The 25,698-nt window shown below is 52.6% G+C and overlaps 1 protein-coding gene and 1 long non-coding RNA gene across 2 annotated transcripts in view; one reads left to right on the top strand and one right to left on the bottom strand.

Annotated features, from left to right (window-relative positions):
* The first annotated feature begins 373 nt into the window (after nt 1-373).
* Nucleotides 374-25,698, top strand: part of USP2 (ubiquitin specific peptidase 2) — a 62,013-nt gene continuing 36,688 nt past the window's right edge. Inside the window, exons 1-5 of the mRNA XM_077305616.1 lie at nt 374-513; nt 3,850-3,981; nt 4,636-4,734; nt 8,923-9,006; nt 21,493-22,268. Coding sequence (XP_077161731.1) covers nt 21,534-22,268 — 735 coding nt within the window. The 5' untranslated portion in view covers nt 374-513; nt 3,850-3,981; nt 4,636-4,734; nt 8,923-9,006; nt 21,493-21,533. The remainder of the gene's footprint in view (nt 514-3,849; nt 3,982-4,635; nt 4,735-8,922; nt 9,007-21,492; nt 22,269-25,698) is intronic.
* Nucleotides 16,439-18,796, bottom strand: LOC143821528 (uncharacterized). Its single transcript, XR_013225831.1, has 2 exons — nt 18,115-18,796; nt 16,439-17,285 (listed from the first exon to the last, which is right to left on the bottom strand). It is a non-coding gene; the product is annotated as an uncharacterized LOC143821528 (long non-coding RNA).

Genomic DNA, 25,698 nt, shown 5'->3' with positions numbered 1-25,698 from the left:
GCCTGTGGCTGAGGCCAGGACAGCCAGGTGAACACGCAGGTCAACTGTAGGGCCTCGGAGTCCCCTCGCCACCAGAGCAGAGCAAGCGAAGCAGCTGCGGCTGCCTCTGGGCGTGTGCAAAGCGCGTCCCTGTTCCTCGGCTGCCGCTGCGATCCAGCTGGAGCACTCGCGGCCGCAGTTCTCCGCAAGCTTCCTCGGGAGTCAGGGCGCCCTCTGCCCCCGCGCAGTCCGGTGCGGATTGGCCCTTCGTCGCCCCGATCCGAGCGGCGGAGCGTCACCTGCGGCCGGATTGTGACATCAGCGGCGGGCGGCCGGCGGGCCAAGCGGCTCCATGGAGCCGGCCGGGTTCGGCTGGTCCCCTCCCCCCGGAGAGAGCCAGGTGAGTGCGGGGCGCGCCCCGATCCCCACCCCTAACCGCGGGGAGGCGCTGCCCTTCCCCGGGGTAGAGCCGCTGCCGCCGCCGCCGCCGCCGCCCGGCGTGGAGAGGAGCCGAGCCCGCTTTCTCGCGGCCGGGTAGGTATTGCCGGGTCGGGCGCGGCTCGCATTCACACGCTCTTCCCGCCGTGACACGCGTCTTCCCTCCCCGACTCTTGCGGGGGAGCGGCGGTCGGGAGGGAGGGGGTGGAGGCCAGGGGACTGGGGAAGCCCCCCCCCCCTCTTCACGGGAAAGAGGTCCCGGCCTCTAGCCAGCATCGGTTGCCAGCTCCCGGTCTGAAAATTCCTGGAGACGGGGATGAAGTCTGAGAAGATTGGGGGGGGGGCAGAGACTTCAATGGAGTATCCGATTCCACCCAGCCTCCCCCTCCAGTGGAACTGGTCTGCTTAATCTGGAGAGGAGTTAACATGCTGGGAGATCTCCAGGCCCCACCTGGTGAGTTCTGCCTGCTGGGATGGCCCTGTAGCCTTCCCCCATGAGCCCGCTATGCCTGCAACGGGGAGGTCACCTTGTTCCTCTGCAAGCCAGGTGGCTTTTAAAGACACACCTGGAGCCCTCGGCCGGGAGGTTGGCATCCTTCATCACAGCTCCAAATGCCTTGGGGAGGGCTTTGTAGCACCAGCACTTTTGATTGGTCCTAAGGTTGCCGGGATATTTGGGGGTGGAGCCTGAGGAGGGCAGGATCCCATAGAGATCAACTTCCAAAATAGCCATTTTCTCCAGGGGAATCTGGAGATCAGTTGCAATAGTGGGAGATCTCCAGCCAGCACCTGAAGGTTGGCAGCCCTAACTGGCAGGCAAGGTCATGCCTCTAGATTGGCCAGGCCTAGTCCAAAGAGAGCTTGACCCCCTGGACAGCCGAGGCTGGCCGGATCTCCTCAGATCTCAGAAGCTGAGCAGGGAGACCCCAAAGCCGGCTAAACTTGTAGCTGCTGCATCCTGCGGCAGTGAGTTCCACAGTGGAAATACGCAGGGATCTAGACTGTGTATGTAAAGTGCCCTTGAGTCACCCCCAATTTACGGTGACCCTGGGAATTAAAGTCCTCCCAAATGTCCTGTCCTTGCAAACGGAGGGCCACTGTGGCTTCCCTGATGGAGTCCACCCGTCTCCTGTTGGGTCTTCTTCTTTTCTTGCTGCCCGCAACTTTTCCTAGCCTCAGTTTAGTCATTTTAGCTTCTGGGAATCTAGGGAGAGTTCAGGCTGGCCTTGACCCCGAAGACTAAAAGGCCATTTTAATCCGGTTTCCTGTCCTTTGTCTTCAGAGTGCCAGCAGATGAAGAGGCACCTTCTTTGGTACCTCTGTTGCCCGCAGGATCCCTTGAGACTTCTACCCTTCCAGGGGGAATAAGGTCTCTCTCTTGATCCCCGCAACCTGATGCACGTCCTCTCTTAACCAGGGGTAGTCAAACTGCGGCCCTCCAGATGTCCATGGACTACAATTCCCATGAGACCCTGCCAGCTGGCAGGGGCTCATGGGAATTGTAGTCCATGGACATCTGGAGGGCCACAGTTTGATTACCCCTGCTCTTAACTTTTCCGAGCCCTCTTCTCCATCAGATCTGAAGCGAGCTGGCTGTTGTATGATAAGAAGGAGGCAAGGGAGGGCTTGCCCTCGCCACAGGATTTTCCTTGTACCCGCCCTTTCTGGCCGGCTGAGTCACTGCCGAATATATGCAGAGGGCAGCGACTGGCTCAGCCATCCCAACACCCCAGCAATTCTTGCTATGTGCTCATAGTGCGTCCTGGGTGTTCTCCTGGCTCAGGGAGTTCCAGGAAGAAACTTCCACCCCATCCCGGCTCGAAAAGCGCCAGAGGAATTTAAAAGGGCTCTCCGAAGGAGTCTCCTTTTCAAAATTGCAGATTCCACGACGGAAAAGGAGTGGGGCAGAAAAAGAGATGCTCAGAGTTGGATCTGTGCCTGTGGATGGGAGGATTTCTGCCCTTCTAGTATGAGGTTGCTAATTCTAGATTCAAGTGGGTGGCCAGGTTGGTCTGAAGCAGCACAACAAAACAAAACCAGAGTCCAGTGGCACCTTTAAGGCCAACAGAGATTTATTCAAGGCGTGAGTGCAAGCAAAGCTCACACCTTGAATAAATCTTTGTTGGTCTTAAAGGTGCCACTGGACTCTGATTTTGTTTTGTTGTGTTGCTAATTCTAGTTAGCGAAATCCCTGTTGAGGAGGATGACATTTGGGAAGGACCAATTTATTTATTCATTGGATTTATATACTGCTCATCCCTGTGAAGGAGGCTCAGAGCCTCAGTACAGATAAAACCTTTTCCCTGCCCCCTCATGAGATACCTTCCACTGGGCTAATCAGACTGGAGGATCTAAAACAAGGGGGGAACCAAAGTGAAGGAGGTGAATTGTCTGTGGGGCCAGGAATGACCAGCATTTGGGTATTTGCAGAGTACAGAGCCCTCCAGGAACCAGTCTCTCAGGTGTGCAGTAGGACCTTGAAGGTCAATACCAAACTCCTGAACCTGACTGGTAGCCCACGCAGCTGCTGGAGGGCAGGTCGAATCTGAGCTGTAATTTCTAGTCAAGGCCAAGGGTAGCCCTGCATAGAGTTAGGTACTGTGATCCAACATGGAGGTGACCACTGCATGGATCACAGTGGCTAGGTCTCCCGGTGCCAGATAGGGTGCTAGTAGCTTCACCCGGAGCTGATGGGGAAATGTCTGGTGTGCCACATTCGTAAAATACCTCATGTGCCACCTTTGTGACAAGGCTCTGTGGGGATGTGATATGGGTCTCAGACTTGTTTTCCCTCGACCCTGTAGTATACCATAGAGTCTGCTCTCAAAAGCCACTCTTTCCTCCAGAGGAACTGATCTCTGCATCTGGAGATCAAATAATTCCAGGAGAACATCAGGCCTTACCTGGAGGTTAGAAGGGGAAATAGGTTGGCTACATGGTAAAAAAACCCAGCTTACCTGGAGGTTGGCAGGTGGCTTTCTTGAGTCCAGCTACAGCCCAAAATGCTGTTCCTGAAGAACAGGGAGGGGGTTATTGTGTGTGTGGTGGGGGGGTGGAATCTGAGTGCAGAGGGGGGCATAAGGACGTCCTCCTCTGTCTGTCCGGTTTGCCCTTGGAATGCTTGGCTGCATCCCAACCCACAAAGCTATAATGGCTCAGGTATTAATCTCAGATTTGTGAGACCTGAGTTCTAAACACACCTCTTTTATGAACCTCACTGAATGACCCTGAGTCAGTCTTCTTCTCATAGCCCAACCTACCCTTGCAGGGTTGTTGTGAGGACAAACTAGACACAGGGAAACCACATATGCTGCCGTGCGCTATTCTGGGAGGAAGGCTAGGATTAAGTAGGCAGATCTTATTTTCGTGCCATGGATATTTGCCTTGGATGTTCAGGGCGGGTGACACACTTTCCTTGTTCCTTAATGGTAGCGCCAACAGGGAGGCAGCTGGCTAATAATCCCATTTTACAGACGACAAACTGAGGCAGAGAGATAGAATCGGTGCCTAAGGCTGTGGTGCACGCATGCTTTCCACGCTCTCCGTGCGCAACCTTCGTGTCTGGTATGGTGATGATTATATTTCTAAATATGTTGTGGGGATCGTACAGACAAGGAGAATGGTCTCGTATTTTGCTTTCCTGCTGTTGCGTGACCTGCTTAAAATCCATTTTTTAAAAAGGCAAAAACTGATCAACGTGTCAATAGGGGATGATGCTTTGAGCTTGGATTTCTGTTTTAATTTTTGAAAAAAAAACGGGTTCTAGTCCTTACGGCAAGATAAGCTGCGACCCCAGTGGGATCATATTTCGGCTGTTCTTTTCGCTCCTTGCCCCAGAGCTTCTCCCGTTCGGCTGCTGGGCAGGCCCCCCCCTTCTTTTGAACTCTCGGCCTGGGCCCCCACGGGCTGGCCCTTTAAGTCTCCCTCGTTGCTGGAATGTGAGAATTCTCCAGCCATCCTGTGAGGTCAGATAAGACGCTATATTTATCTAGCGGGTAACCTGAGCTGTGAATTTCTGCCCTGGGTTACACTGCGATCCGTTCCAGCCTTCGGATTCGTTCTGGACTGGGGGAGTCGCTCCTTTCAGACTTGCAAATAGGTTAGTGCCGCCTTGTTCTTAATAATTAGTTTTTCTTTCCTTCTTCCTCTTCTTCTTCTTCCTCTTCTTCTTCTTCCTCTTCTCTCACTCTCTCTTCTCCCTGTCCCCCCCCCCTTCAGAAAAAGCACCTCACTGGTAGAGACCTGAGCCTTTCCGCACAACCGGATCACCTCCTCTATGCCAATCCACTCCACTCCGGGCCTGTCGTCCATGCGCAGGTGTGTACAAAGCCCTACAGAGACACAAGGGGCTGCTTTGTGAGACCCTGGAGAATTTGAAGTTATGAAAAGGGGAGAGGGGAAATTTGTGGGCTTGGGAAACTTTGTGCGGAGGGGGAAGGGCTGTTGTATCGTATGACCATTTTTAGATTCTAGGGCGTCTCTTAGTAAGTGTTGTAAAGAGTGTTGTACATTGTTTTGTTTTCTTAGAACAAACCTCTTAGACGGACTTTGTAGGAGTTTTCCAAAATTCAGGTCTTACGGAATGCCTTAGGGATGCCAATCCCCGGGCGAAGCCCCAGGGGATCTACTGAAATTATAGCTCATCTCCAGTTCCTCTGGAGAACATGCCTGCTTTGGAGGGGTAGGCAAACTATGGCCCTCCAGATGTCCATGGACTACAATTCCCATGAGCCCCTGCCAGCTGGCAGGGGCTCATGGGAATTGTATTCCATGGACATCTGGAGGGCCACAGTCTGCCTACCCCTGGTCTAAATAAATAGATAAATAGATAAATACTCCTCTGAGGTTGCTCCCTACCTGAAATCCTGCCCATTCCCAGCTCCACCCCCAAAGTCTCCAGGCATTTTCCAGCCCAGAGCTGGCAACCCTCGAATTCCTGGGGAGACAGAATGCCCAAGAAACAGATAAGTCAGGTCATAGCTTCACAGAAGATTGCAAAGGTCTTGCTGGGTTTTTTTCAAGTGTTGTCTGTCTTCCTGGCCTGTTTGGTTGTTGACCATCGCTGCTGGGGTGGCTAATCACAGGGGACTGTCGCTAAGGAATGGGCTGTGTTTCTGGCATGCGTTCTCTCCCTCCGTACTCGCGGTTGAGCTAAGGTCAGAAGCAAACGGTCTGGCTGAACCGCATGACAGGGCTGCTGGCAGGGGCTCATGGGAATTGTAGTCCATAGACATCTGGAGGGCCACAGTTTGACTACCCCTGGGTTAGAGGGTTGGGCTAGGATTCAGGAGATCCAGGTTCAAATCACCACTCTGCCATGGTAGCTGGCCAGGTGGCTTTGAGTCAGTCACTCTCTCAGGCTCACCTGCCTCGCAGGGCTGTTGTGAGGACAACATGGAGACAGAGAGTATATTGCGAGCCACTCGGGGCTCCTGTTGTGGAGAAAGGTGGGGTATAAATGTTCAACCAGTTACTGGCTCTCAATTGTTATTTTCTGACTCTTTCGCCCATGTTAGTTGCTCGGAACACAGCAGAAGGGAGGTTTTCATTTTTCTGGGCACTGAAAATGCTTAGTAGGGCTAGCTTCCTGACTTCAGCTGAAGATCTTTTGAGGTGATAAGATGAGATCTCCAGGTGACAGAGATCAGTGGTATACAAATGTAATAAATAAATAAAATGGCCCCTTTGAAGGGTGGACACTAGGGCATTCTACCTTTTGGAATTCTCCCTCCCTCCTGAAGCTCTGCCCTCCTCAGGCTTCTGCTCCCCAAAAAATCTTCAAGTATCTCAGCTCTTGGATTATCAGCCATGGTGCCTGTCCAATTAGATCTTCCCTTCCTTAGCAATGCCTGAATATTGCAAAAGCTTCCGTAGGAAGTTCTGTTCGGCCTCGCATGTCAGAGGGGTGGGTGCAGGAGACAGGGTTGCCAGCCTCCAGGTGGGGCCGTGAATCCCCCTGGAATAATAATTCATGTCCAGATGGCAGAGCTCAGTTCCCCTGGAGGAACCAGCAGCTTGGCAAAGCGGACTCTGTAGCATTGTGCCTCTGCTGAACAAGATGGCCCAGGCACAACCCTTCTTGTTTGAAGAGTCAGTCTTGGTTAATATTTGGATGGGTAGACCTCCGAGGAACACAAGGGTCACGAGGCAGGCAATGGCAATGGCAACCCCCCCCCCCCTGACAGCCTTTTGCCTGGCTGCTAGATGATCCTGCAGTCATAGGATCTCCTGTCTCCGCTACACACACCAACACCATGCGATAAATAAATTAAATACAGCATCTGCCGAACCCCCTTGCCTTCCCCAAAGTCCACCAGCCCAGAATCTCCAAATATTTCCCAGCATGGAGCTGGCAACTCTTGGCCGGCATTTGTCAGCTCCATCGTGGTGCTGAATTTGGCCGTGTTTTCTTGCATTCTGATGACCTTAGCAAGCCGGGGGGGGGGGGGGGGGGAGGCGGGACTGGATGTGTTTCTTGTTTTTGTGTACATCACCAAGGAGAGGTAGAATTGCCAGAGGCCACGTTTGAAAATAGGCCCTGGACTCTCTCAGAGAAGCTGGTCTGTCTTCTAGGGATGTCACTGGGGAAAGCGTGTTGAAAAACAGGTATGTGGGGGGGGGGGGGAGGCGAGTTCAAGGCAGGGAACAAAGTGCCCATTATCTGAAGAACCATCGGGAGAGAGCAAAGCAGAAAGGCTAGAGCCGGTGCATGGGCTAGGGCTGCCAACCTCCAGGGTGGGAGGGGGAGCTGGAATTAGTTGCCAACTCCAAGTTTGGAAAGAGCTGGATGTTTGAGGGGGGGGGTTAGGGGGGGCAACGACCTTCCAAAGCAGCCATATTCTCCAGGAGGAATAAATGGTTTAACAAAATAAATAATGCGTAAATTATCTCTGTGTGTCTGGAGATCGGCTGGAATTCTGGGTGATCTTCAGCCACCACCTGGGGAGCAGGTGGTACTATTAGCACCCCCATATCGAAGAGCCAAAGGCCGATATATATGCTATATTATTCAATAGAGGTTGAATTTCATAATTTGGATATTCATGACATTTACATTCAGAGGACAACCATGGAGGAAAATTTCCATTTGAAAATGGGGCAAATCTAGAAACCGTTCTGGTTGGATCCTATCCGAGAATAAACAAACAAGAACGAAGAACCCTTTACAGCTGATTTTAGCTGACCACATTAGTAATGATAGGCATATTAGTGGGGTTGCCAATCTCCAGGTGGGGCCTGGCAGTCTAGAACGTACAACTGACCTCCAGACAGATGGTGAGTGGGTGGGCAGAAGAGATTGTGTCTGAGCTTGGCTCTTGTGGCCCTTTCTTGCAGGCCAAGGGAAATGCTGATCCAGGACCATTTGGGTCAAGAGACACCATTTGGGGTCAGGATTTCTTCCAGGCCAGACTGGCCAGGGATTCTGGGTTTTTTTGGGTGGGGAGGCATCATCTGGGCATGGAACTGGGGGTCCCTGTGTGTGGGCAGGTAGTTGTGAGTTTCCTGCAGGGGGGCTGGACTAGATGACCCTGGAGGTCCCTTCCCACTCTATTATTCCGTGGTGACTTCCACCTGGATCAAATGGCTGCTTTGGAAGAGGGACTCCCTCGCATTGGATACCCCCAGAACTCCCTCTTTCCCTTAAATTATACCTCACCCCAGTTCCGTCCCCAAATCTCCCAAGAATGTCCATGTCTGGAGTTAACCACTCTAGGTATACTATAGTTTCCCCAAATTCCACCCTCCCCAGACTTAACCCCCCGCTCCACTCAAGCAAGCCATTCAAACGTATTGCTGAGAATTTTTAAACAGTAGAGATTAGACCGGGTGCCCTAAGCTCACTCTCAAAAATGTTTTGATAGGAGTTTTCTCGAAAAGACATAAACACACACTCTGAGTAGCCAGGCCTGGAGTGGAGAGGGAGCGTGGCTGGGTGGCAGAAGCACGCAGAAGGTCTCGGGTCCAGTCCCCGGAATCTCCAGTTGGAAGGGCCAGGCAGGAGGGGAGGCGAAAGAGTTCTTCCAGAGGACAGTCTGAGCAGAGAATACAAACCGGAGGGACCAAGGATCTGTTCCCGTATCGGGCAGCTTCCTACAAAGACAGCTAAAAGTTTAAAACAATAAAGAAAAGGGTTGGTTACGGGTTTGCTGCCTCATACTCTTCGCCTGCCCACTTTCCGATCAGGTGCTCCCCCTCTGGCACGCCCCGGTGTCCCAGCCTGAGTCCTGGGAACGAGGACAGCGTACCTGGCTAAGTCAGCGCGAATCGCAGCACCTCCCCAGCCCTTTGAAGCTATTAGATGAGGCAGCATTCCAAAAATGCAGCAGGCATCATTATCCCGGTGACGCTTCAGAGCGAAGCCGCGCCGAGGGCAGGGAGCCGCACGCGGGAGGCCACCCAGAGGCTTTTTCCGCACTCGGAGCAGCACTCACCTGCTTGCACCTGAGTCCCCGCGGGCCACGTGCTCCACTCACCTGGTGCACTTGCTCTTTCTCTCCCCTGCAGCCCGAGCAGTCAGGATGAGATGATGCGAAGTGGCTCCTAACACCACGAGGAACAAAACTCGGCTAGAAGTGGCAGTCACAGACGGTAAGCCGGCTGGGGTTTCCCTGGGGATCCGTAAGGGCTGCCGGACCGGGCTTTCCTTTCTCGGTGGAACCATCAAGCGTGGACTTGGGGAGGGGGCGTGGCTCCGTGGAGGAGCCTCTGCTCGGCACACAGGAAGTCCCGGGTTCAATTCCCAGCATCTCCCGTTTCAAAAAGCACCAAGCGGCAGCTGATGCGGAAGACCTCAGCCTGAGGCCCTGGAGAGGCATGGCCAGAGTAGACAAGGCTGACCCTGACAGGTTCTGGTTCAGGATCAGGCAGCTTCACGGCTTCTGCTGGGCATGCAGAGGGTCCCAGGTTCAAATCCCGCATCTCCACTGAAAAAAGACCAGGGGGTAGGCCATGTGAAAAGACCTCTGCCTGGGAACCTGGGGGGGCAGGGCATTGCTGGGCCCGACAGACCAGACTGACTTTGATAGGCCTTCTGGTCCTTGTGGGGTCTGGGGGAGAGCCTTTGCCTGCTAGGCATACAGCATGCCCATGGGGGAGGGGGAGGTCTTCCCTTGGATTTAGCCCTGAGTGGCTCTTCCGCTCTTCCCAAAACAAGCGCTGCCACCCCAGGCTCTCCCTCACGCCCTGGGAAAGGGCTTTGGGATCCCAGGCTGCAGTACAAGGAGCTGTCTTGTTGGAATCGCCTGCCCAGTGACACGCTAGCATCACGCCCGTGAGGTGGCGGCTTGATTGCCCCAGCCAAATTCCACCAGGCTTAATTATATCCTGCCGTGCCAATTTCCCTTGCAAAACTCCTTGGCCTTCTCCTTCTAACCATCGGTTAGAGCCGCGTTCCTCCCCAGAAGGAGCAGCCTCCCGGAGCTAGAAAGCCAGACATGACCCCCAGGGACCAAAAAGGTATTTCCAGCCTTCCTTTTCACCAGGGCCGACCGGTTTGGCTGTGAGAGGACAGCCCTGGGCGGGGGGGGGGGGGCAGATAAAGGGTGTTGGGGTCTCTTGGACGAAATAGGAATAGACAGTTTCCCAGCAGGCTGCCTTTCAAGGCAAGAAGCTAGAAAGGTGATTTCGTAAGGAGCAATTAGTGAGCTACAGAGCAGTAGGGCTGGACTTTGGGTGGACCTGCCTGGGCCTCTGCGCTGGAGGATCCGTCCTGCTGCAGTCCTGCTTCCAAAAGCCTCTGCCTCGGTCGTGCCATTGGTGCCCCCTCCCCTCTTTTCAGGTTGATGTGGAGACGACAGGGCATAAGGCCGGGGGAGCCTCTCCCAGGCAATGTTTTGTGGCTCTGCACCAGCCCTCTGAGCCTCTGTGCCTGGTGCTCTCATCGTGGCCTGGATCTGTGTTGAGTTGTGTGGTTTTGTGGGCTCTTCTGATATGGCTGTGCTGTTGCAGTTCTTTTCAGCTGTGGCGCCAATTTTATTTGTCTGCACGTTTCTGGGATGTTCAAGAATTCGACGTCTCCTTTGCCTGTGGCGATGCTAGGGTTTGTTTCTTTTTAAAAACGCAGTTTTGGGAGAGAATCTACCCTGGTTCATATTCATTGGCATGCCATTGAGATAGGTTTGCCAACCCCTAGGTGAGGGCTGGAGATTCTCTGGAATTACAACTGATCTCTAGACTACATGGATTGCTTGTTTATTTATTTGTTTTGAAACATTCATTCCAATTTCCCTGGCTGCTCTGGAAGGTGAGCTGTATGGTAAAACGCCCCACAGAGGGTCCACACCTCCCCACAGCCTCCTTGCCAAGTTGTATCCTCAAATCTCTGCACCCAGAATTGGCAAAGGTTCAGGTCTGAAGACACAGCTCAAATTCAGATAAAACCCTCCCTGCATAGTCTGTTTTTATCTCACCCTCCCATCAAGGAGCTTCAAACAGGAGACACGGTTGTCCCACTCTGTTTTATCCTCTCTCAATAACAAGCTCCACAAGGCAGGATTTGAACTCAGTCCTCCCAGATTCTAGTCTGACACTGCAACTACCAGACTGCACTGCCTGTGCTCGGCTTGAACACCCGCACGGTTCATTCCCACCAATCGGCAATATCTCAAGCAAATGCAGGATGACTCGATTCTCTTGGGTCCGCCCTTCTTGCTATAACCTGGTTGGGGTCTCACCATTACAGTGCTGTGCCTTCGGACCTTGCCCTCCAGGTTCTCCGCCTTTCCTTTGTCCGGGAGCAGAGAAGGATCTTTGCACATTGTGGGTGATGCTGCACTCTATGACTGTGCCCCCTTCCCTGCTTGGGTGGCGCATTGTTCCAGTATGGGGTCTGTACGTGCTGAGATGGAGAGGGGGGGAAATCTAAGGGTCGTAGCCAAGAGCTCAATGAAATTCTCGACCCTGCAGTGGTGAGAAAGGCAAACTCCACGTCAAGGATTTTTGGGAATAAAATGGCCGATATTGTCATGCCTCTGTGTGGGTCTGTAATGTGGCCTCATTGGGGATACTGTGTCCAGTTCTGGCCACTGCATCTCCAAGGGCACAACTTGCACAGTTGGAAACAATGCAGAGGAGGGCGACCAAGTTGATCCAGGAGTTGGAGCACCTTCCCTCGGAGGAAAGGCTGAAGATACAACAAAGGGGGGGGGACACATGATAGTGGTCTATTCAATTATGCAAAGGGTGGAGAGGAACGGCCATGAAAAAATGTTCTCCCTCTTGAGGGCCTCCAATGAATCTAATGGGCAGTAGGTTCAGGACAGACAAAAGGAAATACTAATATACACAGATGGATTTGCTGCCAGAAGATGTAATGAAGGTCAGATGAACAAACAACTTTAAAAGGGGATTAGATAGATTCATGGAAGATCAGTCTCTCCGTGGCTATTAGTTACCGCCGCATTCAAAGGCACGAAGTCTCTGAGGCAACATCATGGGCCTCTGTGCCCCATTGCCTCTGTGCCCCATTGTTGACCGTCCAGAGGAATGGGTTGGCCCCAGGGTGAGGTGGATCACCAGTCTGATCCAGCAGGGCTCTTCTGATATTCTTATGATCATCTTGGCCTCTATGCCCTGCTGATGGCCCTCCAGAGGAACTGGTTGGCAACTGGTGAGACAGGATGCTGGGCTAGGTGGAATATTGGTCTGATCCAGCAGAGCTCATCTGATTTTCTCATTGGCCTCTGTGCCCTGTTGCTGGCCCTCCAAAGGAACTGGTTGGCCACTGTCTGAGACAGGAGGCTGGGCTAGACCCATCTGGTCCAGCAGGGCTCTTCTGATGTTCTTATCAGGGGAAGGCGCTGGCCTCTCTGCCCTGTTGCTGGCCCTCCAAAGGGACTGGTTGGCCACTGTCTGAGACAGGAGGCTGGGCTAGACGGACCACCCATCTGGTCCAGCAGGGCTCTTCTGATGTTCTTAAATCTTGCTAAGCTTGACTGTTGTGCTGTGTAGAGCAAGGATTGCAAGGGAGACAAGCCCCTGTTGCTCCCGTCGTGCTTTGCAGGGTGAAGGTCCAGGCAAGCAGCCACGTTCCTTTATTCTGGGGGAAAACATTTACACCACCAAGGACTCCTTCCCTGTGACTCCAAAGGCAGGCCCAAAAGAGCCAACTTAAGCCAGGGCCCTTTCTCTGCCCGCGCCACTTGTTTCCCCGGTGCATGCCAAAGCGCAGCTGGCTGCCGGCCAGGGAGGCCAGCCAGGCCGGAGTTGACACCGGCATCTTGAAAGGGCTCCGAAACGAGGCTGTTTCCCTAGCAACCAGGGACTCTCAGCCATGCCGGCAGCCGACTTGAAAGTCAAGGGAAGCCGGTGTGGGAGGGAGATGGCCGTCCAGCCAGCATCCCGACACTCCAGAACTCCATGCGCACCAGGTCCGGGGGGGCTGCATGCATTCTTCAGCACTACTTGGCATTTCGGGACTTGAGCTGTACGCCGGAGCAGTCCCACGCCAGGCCAGTCTGGGAACTTTCTTTCCAAACTATGGCGGGCAAGGCTTCTTCCCCTGACGGCCAAAACTGAACCGAGGTGGGTAGAGTTGGAGAAGAGCTTCCTCCTGGGCCTGGGCCTGAGGTCTTGGGGTAGGGATGCTGGCAAAGGTTTTACAAATGTGCCTTTGAGCCGCTTTGAGCCTCCTTCAGGTAGGGGAAAGCGGCATATAAGAACCAGCTCTTCTTCTTCTTCTTCTTCTTCTTCTTCTTCTTCTTCTTCTTCTTCTTCTTCTTCTTCTTCTTCTTCTTCTTCTTCTTCTTCTTCTTCTTCTTCTTCTTCTTCTGGTGCGCTGCTTTGATAGAAAGGGACGTAACAGAGAACGGGGCGTTGGTGGGCTGCAAAGCCCAGCTGACGTATGGTGACCCCAGAGGGTGTTCCAGAGGAGAGACAGGTGGTTTGCCGTGGCCTGCCTCCAGGTCACCAGAATTAAATCTACTCCAAGGTTGTATCGCCATTTCGGAAAACGACAGCTCCATTGCCGGGGAGGGTGGCTACTTGTAAATGGAGAGGGAAAGGTCCTCTGCACATGCTCAGGAATACTTGTCAGCTTCCCCAAGTTACGAGGCCTGTTCCAAATCAGAACAGAGTCCCATCTGGTGATCAGGTGAGGTCCATGTGATTCTCCCTCTGACTCCTTGCCAAGGATGGTCAGGAATTGCATGCCCTCTTCCAAATGAGCAATCTTTTCTCCTTCCCACACTACCCTAAACGCCCCCCCCCCCATCACTCAGTTGTGATTCAGGTAGGGTTTCTTTTTTTAAGCTTGCAAAATATTCTTCCTGACAGACTTTATAAAGCAGGTTATCCGTATTCCCCCTTTTTAAAAAATGAGGGTTGTTTCATGTGTCATAGATTCCCCCCCCCCATATATGTCACTTTGTTGAAAAGTGCACAAACCATATTTTATGACTTTTGCGTTAATCAGGATATGAAAACCCTCGAGAGCCAGCGTGGTGTGGAGGCTTCGATTCCCCACTCCTCCCCATGAAGCCAACTTGGGGCCTTGGGCCCAGCCCCAGTTCTCTTAAGGCTGTTTTTAGCTCCCGAGAGCTGATGAGACTAGTCCAGCCGCATACCAGCAAAAATTGTGCAAGCCGTTTTAAGCTGCATAGAAACAAGGAGCAGTTCCTTGCACTTGAAATCCAGGGCTACCCCATGAGCCATGGGATCTGCAACGCAGCCCACCGATGCTTAGCTTTCTGCTTGGCAGACTAAAAACACATCCCTCGTCTGTGCTCAGAGGCATCTGCCTGTGTTAACGGAGGGCCTGGGCTCTGGGGCCAGTCACTTGTGCCCCTAAAATGCCTTCCACCTCCCCACGTTTCTCTCCAGAACCGGCAAGACAGTGTGGGCATGGCTGGGGAGGGGGGTGGGGTGGAGGTACCTCCTTCTAACATCAGAGCTGCTTCCACACAAAGCAGGGCTGACTCTTTCTCCTTCCCCGTTTGCATCTACCTGGAGTCAGTCGGTGGATCTGAATTATTGATGGGAAAGCAGCTCATGTGCGGCGTCAGCAGGACAGCTGAGCTGCCGGGCCGCCCAAGGGGTTGTGAATTGGCTCCCATCCTCCTCTCCCCCTGCCCCCAAATTCCCACAGTTTTACAGTACTCCCCTTCCCTGTTCTTCTTATGTTCTTATTGCCTGTAGTAGGGGATTTGAGAGATTTGTGGCTACTCGCGGCTAAACTAAAGGAAGCCTCCATGTTCAAAGACAGTCTCTGGATCCCAGAGCCAGGAGGCAGAATCAGGAGAAGTCCTCGGCCTCCCTGCCCTGTTGCTGGACCTCCAGAGGAACTGGCTGGCCCATGCGGGGGACAGGAGGCTGGACTAGATGGACCCTCCCTGGCCTGATCCACCAGGGCTGCTCCTACCTTCTTATGGCCAGATCCAGCAAAGCTCGATAAGATGTTGGCCACCATATCTCTGTCTGCTCTTTTCTTTTACTCTCTCCTGAGTGCCCCGGCCTTAGCCCTAGCCCTGTTCCAGGTAAAGAAACTGGATTTTTAGATGTTAAAACATTAAATATTTTTCCCTCCATAAAACAGTGCTTAAAATTAAGTGCCTTGAATGTGGCAGAGCTTAGCCATCCATCTTCTCTCTCTCTCTCTCTCTGCTTTTTGGAAATACTCGTTTGTGTGCACACATGGGAAACAAGATTGTCAGCTCTAGATTGAGAATTTGCTGGAGATTTGAGGGGGCAGAGCCAGGGGAGGCAAGGTTTGGAGTGGGAGGGGGCCACAGCAGGAAATATTGTACAAAACAGTTGTTTTCTCCAGGGACATTGGTCTCTGTCCTCAAGAGATCAGGTGTAATTCCGGGAGATCTCCAGGCCACGGCGGAGGTTGACAAGAGAATCCCCCCTCCAAAACAGCCGTTTTCCCTCCAGGGGACCTGCAGTTCTCTGTTGCCTGGAAGTGAGTTGGAATATCAGGAGATCTCCAGCCACTGCCTGGTAGTTGGCAACCCTAGCTCGCAATATGGAGCAACCACCCCCCAAAAGAGCAGATTAAACTTAATATTAAGTTTAATATTTAATCCATATGGCTGGCCTTTTACTGTCTTTTGCTACCGCAGATGGGCCAGACAATTAATCGTTCTCTGTTATGCCGCGTGGCTTCTTTCCCTAGAGGAAATGGCTGCTTTAGACTCTGGGGCATTATGGCAATCCCACCAAAGTCCCTCCCCCCAACTCATGCGAGGGTTGCCAAGCTCCAGGTGGTAGCTGGAGACCTCTTGGAATTTCAACTCCCCTCTCGGTGACAGAGATCAGTTTCCCGGAGAAGGTGGCTGCTTTGGGACGTGGATTCTCTAGCATTATATCTGCTGAAGTCCCTCCCAAACCACACCTGCAAAATCTGCAGGAGTTTCCCAACCTGGAGCTGGCAACCTTGGCTGGAAATCCTCCCTCCAAGCTGCTTTCACCCCATACTTTGAAAGTTTACCCGAGGGGGTTAAAACAGCTGAACCTGCTGGAAAAGAATGAAAAAGGGAAAGAATTTAATATCCCATGCTGATCTACAATTGCAGGTTCAGCCATCTCTCCCTCCCTCACTCTCTCTCCCTCTCTCTCGCTTTCTTTTTTGATTTTACTTTTTTTAATCCTCCCTGGGGAATATAATTGCTGACAATTGCTTCAAATTGCTCAGTACAATAGCGAGCTCTCAGGCCTCGCTTCTGGAAAGATCTTGCCTCGTCCCCAAGTCAAGCAAAGAAATGACGTTTGCAGCAGGCCAAAAGGTTTGGATGTGGGGGACATTTTTCTTTCCCAGGGTACAGCGAGGTGGGAGGGGAGCTCTACATTCAAGGCAAGGGAGCCTGTGTGGTCTCCTGGGTCTGGGTTTGAGCCCCCAGTCTGCCAGGAAGATTGACCTTGGCCAGGGATCTGCTTGCAGCTTCATCCACCTCTCAGGGTTGTTCTGGGGAGAAAATGGGGGAGAATTGCAGATACTGCTCTGAGCTCTTTCAAGGGAGGGGGCGCGATAAAAATAGACCAAAAGGGTTGAAATGAAGACCGAAATCAAGGAGACTGAAAAGAATTAGAACTTCCAAAACATTTTTAATTAACATTTTTCAGGGGTTAAGAAAAACCAGTTAGCGCGTATTGTTTTGTAGGAGATAACTGAAATGGCATTAAGGAAAACCTAATTTAAATTGGTCTTTATCCTTCTTCATCCTTCATTGCGCTAATTACTTTGATTGAAATCAACCCAGCCTGATATTCGTCTTGCCACCGAATCCTGAAGCCCCGTCCAAAAGAAAACCCAGTTTGTAACAAAAGAGTTCTTGAATGTACTTTGGTTGAATTTCTTTGTGTTTCACCTTCTCTTTAGATGTGTCATTGGTTCTTTTAGCCTTAATTTTGCCATTCCTTCCATCCTGTTCTCTGTCCTCTTTGCTGTGTTGCAGTTTGGATTGGAAGCCCCCTGGGGCAGAGGCCTACATGTCTATATCATTATTTCTCCTCTTTGCTTCTCCGGGTGGTCAAGTTGCAAGTCAACTTATGGCAACCCCAGGGCAAGAGATATTCAGAGGCGGTTTGCCATGGCCTACCTCTGCACTGCAACTTTCTTGGGGGTCTCCCATCCAAATCCTAACCAGGGCTGACGCTGCTTAGCTTTCAGGATGGCTTTCAGGCCATCTTCATCAGGGCTTGTTTTCTTGCTCTTTTAAAATCACCCTGATGGAGCAAGAGGGATCGTGATCAGAGCGTCAGGCTCGGAGCTGAGTTCAAATTTCCACTTGCCTCTGAAGCAATGGGATGATGGAGCAAAGGGATGATGGAGGACCTTGGAAACAAGTCCCTCTCTCTCAGCCTAGTCCACTCCGCAGGGTTGTTGCAAGGGTGAACTATGGAAGGGAGATCCACGCTGTAGCCATGAACACCTTGGAAGGAAGGGCAAGAAAGACATATCTGAGATATTGATTGACTGACAGGGAAGCCGCTGTTTAGAGCAGCTGAGAAAGGAGGAGAGACACTGCAAATTAGGGCTTCAGTGTGCTGTCGGGAACTGCACTGAAGAAAGGTGCTAGAAGAATACGGTAGTGCAGCGTGACTCGAGCCAGCAAGCCAAGCCGCATGCTCAGGACAGTAAGAAGAATGACAATCCCTCTGAGTCACCAGCTGGTGTGTGGAGGGGGAGCTTCTCATAGCTCTGAATGGGACGCACAAGCAGTGCATGACCAGGTCAGCCACAGGGTTGAGTCATCCCCCGAGAGAATGGCCTTGCTGTGCACGTCCACCCCAGCCACCACCCTGTTTCTGATGGGTCATTCGGAAGCCCCAACGTCCCAAGAAAGTCGGTGGGATGAGGGTCAAGCCAAATAGAAAACGGCGGGGGGGGGGGGTTAGTGCTGGCCAAGGGCCTCTTGTGCACATTATCTCCCCCCTCGAGCCTATCCCTCACAATGTCTGAATGAGACAAAGCCAAGTTTCAGAACTCCTTTATCTTCCAAGCCCCTGAGAGCCAGGACTGGACCCAACACCGGATGGAGAATCATCAGCTTGTGTGGTGTGGAGAATCATCAGCTTTTCTCCTACCTTTCCTCCGCGAAGCTCAGGGCTCTGCATTGTACCTTGACAACGACCTTTTGAGGCAGGACAGACCAAGAAAGCAGGTCCAAGGTCACCCCGTGTCTTCATGGCAGAACGGGGATTGGAACCCCCACCACCACCCCCCCCCAGGTCCGAACCTGATGCCACCCTGGTTCTTACCTTGGACGTGTGCAGAGCAAGAGGCTAAAGAAGTGATTCAGTATGAGGCAGCATCATGTGTTCAAGATGCTTCCATGCGCTGCAAGGCCTCTGTTTGCTTTGAGAGGAAGGGAAGACTCCTGGAGTATTTCATTGGAAAGAGCCAAGTGCTGTTTGTTGCTGTGCTTTGTGGCCTCCCCACGTGGGAAGGGGTGCAGTGGTCCGGCCTCGGTTTGTCCTTTCAGGGAAGCGATTAAAGGGCCGGGATTTGTGGTGCTGATGCCCACGCCCTCTGTGGGGCACTCTTCCACCTCTGCAGAGTCGGCCGGCCGGCCTGGGAGGCTGCCGTCAGAGACCGCGTGTGTGGCTTAAGTCATGCACGGAATGTGCTGTTGCAACTTGTTTGCTTTCCTCCCTCGTGATTCCACCCGGAGTGTCGTAATTCCACCCAGCGGGTCACATGGGGGGTGATGAGCCGTCTTGGAGGATCTGAGATTGGACAGAGCGACTGTTCCTCCTTCTGATGGAAATTTAGCATTCGCAGCAAGGGAACAAAGTGGTTTTGCATCTCCTGCCTGTGGGGATTTATTCTCCCTGCCGTTAGGGATAACTTTTCTTAAATTTGATTCCCCCTGCCTCTCTCTGATGCAGAAAGGCCATGCTGTAGCTTGGCACAGTTACCTTACGGAACTGCGTGCTTCTGGATATGGTCACACTGGCTTTAAAAGACTTTGATTCATGGCAGGCAAAAGGATCGGTGGCCATTCGCTGTAACAGGGGAGTAGAACCTCCATGTGCAGATGATGTGTATCTCTGCATACCAGTTGCTGGGAGCAAAGCAGCAGGGATGGGCTGTTGCCTTCACAAGTGGGGCTTCTCAGAGGCCTCAGGATGGGAGGGACAGGGGCTGTGACCACGACCACCATCCCACCGGCCATGACTTCCAGTCATGGATCCCCAGCGTCATGTGGGGGTTAGAAAATCTCAGAAGAAAGAACAACCCTAGGAAGAGCCCAGCTGGCTCAGGCCTGCTAGAGTCCGTTTACTTCGACATCCTGATTCCAAGAGTGGAACCCGATGACTCCAGGAAGCCCCCAAACCAAGCATGGGATTTATGGCCTGTCCCTGTTGCTGCCTCCTCTGCATGTGTTCAGAGGTATAGTGCCTCTGAATAGGGAGGTTCCACTTAGCCACGATAGCTTATAGCCATTAAAGGACCAACTCAATATAAATTTGTCTAATTCCCTGTTAAGGCCACCTAAGCCAGGGACCCCCAGTCCATCCAGCGGCAGGGAGTCCCACAAGTTAAGCGTTAATACTGCCTCCTGTCCATCCTAGCAACTTCAAAGGTTGTCTCCAAATCCTGATCTTATGGGAGAGAGTGAAAATGTTTCCATTTAGCCTCTCTGTGTATTTTTTAAAAATAAACCTCTTTTAGTTCTCCTTCCACTTCAATTGAGCTTTTTAGTTTAGAGAAAAGACAGGGAGATAAGAATTCTCTGCTTGTGCGTGTCTGTCTGTCTGTCTCTCTCTCTCTCTCTCTCATGGGACTACAGTTCCCAGGTTTCCTTGGTATTATAGGGGATGCTTTGAACCAGTTTAGAAGGGTGATATGAAGCTGCCCAGGAGGGAGAAGTTTGCCGGATGGGATTCTCCCACTGCAGTACTAAATAGATGGGAAAAGCTGCCCATTTCTCCGATACTTAAAGGCAAAGGCTGGAAGGCATGCTGTGTCCCATCTGACTTACAACAACCTTGTAGGGTTTTCGGGGGAAAGTGAGGGGCAGAGGTGGGTTTCCATTTTCTTCTTCTGCCTAGTGTCCCTCGGCTTCCTGTGTGGTCTCCCATCCAAGTCCTCGCCAGGGCTGACCCTGCTTAGAGATCTGACGAGAGGGGGCTAGCGGAGGCCGTCCAGGTCCAGAAGCGAGGCTCATGGGTCACATGCAAAGATCCCTCCTGCAAACAATGCCCTTTGCTCAGCAGGAGGCGCTGGCTCTCCTGGCATCTCTAGCGATTGCCTGTAAACAAAATTGGGGTGCCCAGTTTCTGTTTATGCCTGGCTCCAGATGACGGCTGCCCGGTATTTATTTCTGTAGCAGCCTGGAGCAGATTTCATCACAACAATCCTAGGGCATGCGTGACCCTCCGCTTTGCCAAGCCTCTTGCAAGCTCTCGTGAGTGTCCGTAATGCCAGGGATGGGCTGGGGATCTAGGAGGTGCCAGTTCAAATCCCCACCCGGGATCAGATGACCTTGGGCCAGTCCCAGTCCTCTCAAAGGGATCTCTGCCCCACCTACTTTGCAGGGTGTCTGTTGTGGGGCGGAGGAAGGGGAGGGGATTGTAAGCCGCTTTTGAGACTCCTTTGGGTACAAAAAAAATCAGCCCTTCTTTCAGGTGTGTAGCCGTGCTGGTCTGAAGTAGCAGAACAAAATGTGAGTCCAGTGGCACCTTTAAGACCAACACCGTTTTATTCTAGGTGTGAGCTTTCGAGTGCCGGCACACAAAATGATGTCTGAGGAGTGATTGAGGTTGGGAATTATGACATTGGGGGGGGGGCTTCTCCCCATGCACTGCAGTCCCAGTGCAAATGAGGCCTCAGTACACCTGGGAACTGAATTTCCGTTGCGGAACTCCAGGACAGATAAAAATGATACGGCATAACATGTGAATCGGTCCTCAGTTGCTCTTGTCCATGCCTGTATTTCGTCCTTCAGTTTGGAAACCTGTTCTGGATTTCAGGAAACCCATTTTGCCTTTAAAACACTCCCCCGTCAAAGTGTTTTTCCTCCATATTGGAAATGCAGATAAATATTTTGTGATTCTAATTACGTAGAACTCAAAGTTTCGAGGGAAGACAGTCCTGTGCGGGACTAGCCTTTGGTGAATGCGTCGTACAAGCCAGCTGCTTTTCACATGCTGTTCAATTCCTGAATGGTGTCGTCGGTCGGCTTTTTCGCTTTGCCGCTGTTGGTCCCGATCCATGTGTCTCTTGGACACCATTTACTTTCACAAGTGCTGAGTAATGCCCTCTCGATCCCCTTGGAGACTGGATTTTGTCGTGTGAAACGGCAAAACCCACCTGCAGACGGTCGCTTAAGTACATAGAAAGTGGCTTGAAAGAGCATCCTCTAGCAGCACATCTCAGAATGGTGCTGAGATGACAACAATTGCATGCATTTAAGAGGGGGGAAATTGGCATGCTGATGCAGAAAGGGGTACGGACAGTGGAGAGTGGCAGGGTCAATTGGTACAAGCGAGTAGCAAAACCTAAAGGGGAGTTTTGAAGACTGGCTGGAAGAGTTGAGACGCCCGGCCACATCCCCGCCGGCTGTCCGTATGAGCTGTTCCTGCCCTGACGGTCCCTTTATGTCCTGCTTTTCTTTCTTCCTGTCCCTGCAGTCGATGCCACCAGCGCGGCCTCCGACGCCCCACCCCTCAGGATGTCCCAGCTGTCCTCCACCTTGAAGCGTTACGTCGGCTCGTCCCGCTACTCGGATAGCTCCTACGGCAACGCCCCCTCCAGCTATGGCCCCTACTCCTCCTACACCTCCAATCTGTCCTCCTCATACCCGGACAAGGAGAAAATCGGCTACAAGCCCGGCACGACCTCCAGCTACTTGACCTCCAGTCACTTGAGGACTTCGGGGGTGACCACCTCCTCCTCCTCTTCCCTGAACTACGACGGGGGCGGGCGCCTGCTCCAGCGCCCCGATTCCGGCACCAGGCTGAGCCCCAGTTACGGCCGGGTCCCGGTGAGGCCCCCTGGCAGCGGAGGCCTGAGCGGCGGGGCCAGCTACTCCTTTGGCAACACCCCCTCCACCAGCTACGGCACCACGCTGGGCCGCAAAAAATCCAGCAGCCATTCGGACCTGGCGCAGAACTTGTCCGGCATGCACCTGTCCGACTCGTACTCCGCCACCCGCGGCCCCCTGATTGCCCGGAACCGGCAGGAGCTGTGCACCTTGCAGGGGTTCTACCAGCAAGCCGCCAGGCACTCCGATTACGTCAAGGATTATTTCGAGACATGCAACCGCAAGGGGGGGCGCTCCCCGGCCAGCCTTCACGGCAACAACCCCGAGGTTATCACCCCCACCTTGCGGCCCATCAGCAATTGCTCCCTTCAGCAGTGGGACCGGACAGACAGTCGGACGGACATCCTGGCCAGGGAGTCTTCGGTAAGATGCAGTTGTAGAATTGGGGCTGAGGTGGAGCATCTGGGGGACGGGGCAGATCTCTTGGGCGACGGGTTGTGGCTCAGGGGCAGCACGCCAGTTTTGAATGCCGGAAATATTCCGGTTCAATCCCTGGCATCTCCGGCTCGACATCTTAGAGCCAGCCAATAATCTGCCCAAAAGCTCAAAGAGTCAGTGGCAATCTGAGTATGTATTACTATGCTAGATTTGTTGTGGTTGTGGTTGTTGTTGTTGTCAGCCATTCAGTCATGTCCAGCTCTTGGTGATCCCATGGCACAGCTGTCACTAGATTATTTATGTCTTTTATACTCTGGTGTTCCTCTTAGTGGGGCCTAAGGTGGCAAACAGCCTTTTCTTCACCTCTGCTATATCCTCACAATAACCCTCTGAGGTAGGTCGGACTGACCATGTGGGCCTGGCCCGAGGTCACCTAGTGAGCTTCCTTGGCACAATGAGGATTCGAACCTGGGTCTTTCACTCAAGCTGCAACCCCACACTACTATTTTATTCTTATTTCTTTAAATTTATTTATAGGCTGTTCTCTCTGCTCGAGTGGATTCGGGGTGATGAACACCTTTAAAAAAAATTATATTACATTTTTATTTCATCCTCCCTTGCGGCTCAGGGCAGTTCACACTCTGATATAATATAAAACAGGGGTAGTCAACCTGTGGTCCTCCAGATGCTGGCACGGGCTCATGGGAATTATAGTCCATGAACATCTGTAGGGCCACAGGTTGACTACCCCTGATATAAAATACAATATGCTCCAAAACTACCCTCAGTAATTGCATCATTTAACCGTCCCTTAACAGATTGGCCAGCCTGCAGACAGCCTCACAATGGGGCCAGCAGGCATAAAGTGTGCAATGATACATTAAAATCACAGCTAACAGTTCTAAAATCAATTCTAAAATCTGCCCGTGGGTGTTGAACCAGAACCCAGGGGGAGGGGGGTCTGAGACACAAGGGAGGCTGTTAGGTGTGGATGACATTGCTTGTTTTTCCGGCCTCAACCGTAGGCCTGGTGGAAGAGCTCTGTTTTGTAGGCCCCCGCGGAAGTCCGTGAGTTCCCACAAGACCCGGAAGCTCATTCCACCAGGCCTAGAAGGCCCTGGCTCTGCTTGCGGCCAGCCGAAAGTCTTTGGTGCTGGGGATCACTAGCTAATTCGTACTGGCTGAGTGCAGGGCTATTCTGTGGATGTATTTGGAGAGGCGGTCCCCTACGTACACAGGGCCCGGGTGGCAAATGGCCTTAAAGGTTAAAACCGGCGCCATAACCTGACCTGGAATGCAACTGGAAGCCACTGAGTCTTGGACTGGGTGGGCCGTTGGCCTGACCCAACATGGCTTCAGTTATGTTCTGAAGGTTTGATTTCTTCAGAGCATCGCTCAGTTTGAGTAAAGCTGCCAATCGGATTCTGCCAATCGGATTCTCACAAATCGCATCCACACGGCCATTCCAGAGCAAGCCCTGGTGTGCTTCCCTTTGCAGGCAAGTATCACAGGATTTGCAGAAGCATCAGCATTTCTTCTGGTTTGGGGAAAGGCGGACTTCGGCTCCCTTCAGGGTTGAATGCAGCTCGTCCCCTGAGCGTTCGGGTCAAATCAGTGACTCTTCCAAGCAGGAGAGGGGACCTTTGGAAGCTTTTGGGAAGGCTGCGTGTATTTGTGTGCCTTCCCCTTTCAGACCACTACAGTGACTGATGTGTTGAACAAATAGTCGAAAGAAAAACAGCCGCTGGGTGCCAGGACATTTGCTGTGGAAGTTTAGGGTAAATACGCCGGCCACACTCCTCCCCAGCTGGGAGGACATGGCACGGTGGCCTGCGCTCGCTGTGTCAATGTCAGGTGAGGTCACCTGTTCTCGGGCCCAGCCTTTGCCTGGGGCTCTTTGCGTTCCTGTGCTCAGGAGGCCTGTCAGCAGCAGGTCAGGAGAAGAGAGGACGTGACGTCTTGCGTGCCATGCCCCAGGTTAGCCCAATCTCATCACACCCCGGAAGCCAAGGTCCTGATTACTGACCAGATGGGAGACCGCCAAGGAAGTCCAGTCTCCATGCACAGATATGCAATGGCAAGACACCTCTGATATTTTCTTGCCCTGCTCTGGATGGCCCAGGTGGCCTGGTGTTATCTGATCTCAGAAGCTAATCAGGGTCTGCCCTGGTTAGCAGTTGGATGGGAGACCTACAAGGAAGTCTTCAATACTGACCAGGATATGATTATTATTTATTGGTTTGGATATCCTGCCCCTCCCCATGCACAGGCTAGGGACAGTTCTCTACACGCATCTCCATCCCTTGTTTATAAAGTCAAAATATTCTTTAAACGAATAGCCCTCCGTTGTTCCTCCTTGTTGGCTCATCCATCCAGCCCTGGTCCATATTGGTCAGGTTCTGGTTCTGTGGAAGGAGTGACCAGGAGGTGAAAGGAAAGAGGCCCTTACTTTTTCTTGATGAGCCAGATTTTGGAAGCTAAGCAGGGTCGGCCCTGGTTCGCACTTAGATGAGAGATCTCCAGGGAAGTCCAGGGTTGCCATAGTCAACCTGTGGTCCTCCAGATGTCCATGGACTACAATTCCCATGAGCCACTGCCAGCGATCGATGGCAGTGGCTCATGGGAATTGTAGTCCATGGACATCTGGAGGACCACAGGCTGACTAGGCCACATGAGGGCTCATCCCAACTTGACTTAAACTGGACAGCACTTCCCACCGCTGATGCTTCATGTAGCCACAGGTGGGGCCTCGCTTGACTATTAGACAATTACATTCTGCACTCCGCAGGGGGCTGGACTAGATGACCCTGGAGGTCCCTTCCAACTCTATGATTCTATGATCTGAGGATTTGACAGAGATTGATCCAGCATGCTGCAGTGATTTATTGTGCTTGGCAATGAACAAGCTCCGGCCACCTGGAGCCTACCTCGCAGGGGTGTTGTGGGGGCCAAATGAGTGGAAGGACACATGCACCCTGCGTGGAAGCAGGACTGGGGTGCAGTAAATACCCTCTGCCTCGGGCCATCAAGGAGCAATTGCATTTGCATCAAGGAGTTTGCCTTCCGTCACCCCTGAGGCTGCGGTGCGCACCCCCATAGACACACACATGCCAGTGTGCTGAGGCTGCCAATTGCAGCCCTGACGCTCCGCTTGAAGATCTCCCGCTGGGCCAGCCCCCAGCCGTCCCTAATGTCCTCCTCCGGGCCTGTTGACTTGTGTCTGTGTTCTCAAGCGGGTATTAAGCAATTATACCTGTTATATAATCTCTGGGGACTGGAGCCAGGGAGGGAGAGACAGAATTAGAAGCTCTGAGGACTGCAAAGGCCTCACCCTTTCACTGCTGGCAGAAGCAAAGGTTGCCCGTCTTCCCGGATAGGAACATAAGGGGCCGCTGTTGCACAGTTCGGACTCTGG

The sequence above is a fragment of the Paroedura picta genome, chromosome 12 (genome assembly GCF_049243985.1).
Source record: "Paroedura picta isolate Pp20150507F chromosome 12, Ppicta_v3.0, whole genome shotgun sequence".
Taxonomy (NCBI): Eukaryota; Metazoa; Chordata; class Lepidosauria; order Squamata; family Gekkonidae; genus Paroedura; species Paroedura picta.
This window is presented reverse-complemented; position numbering and strand designations above follow the sequence as displayed.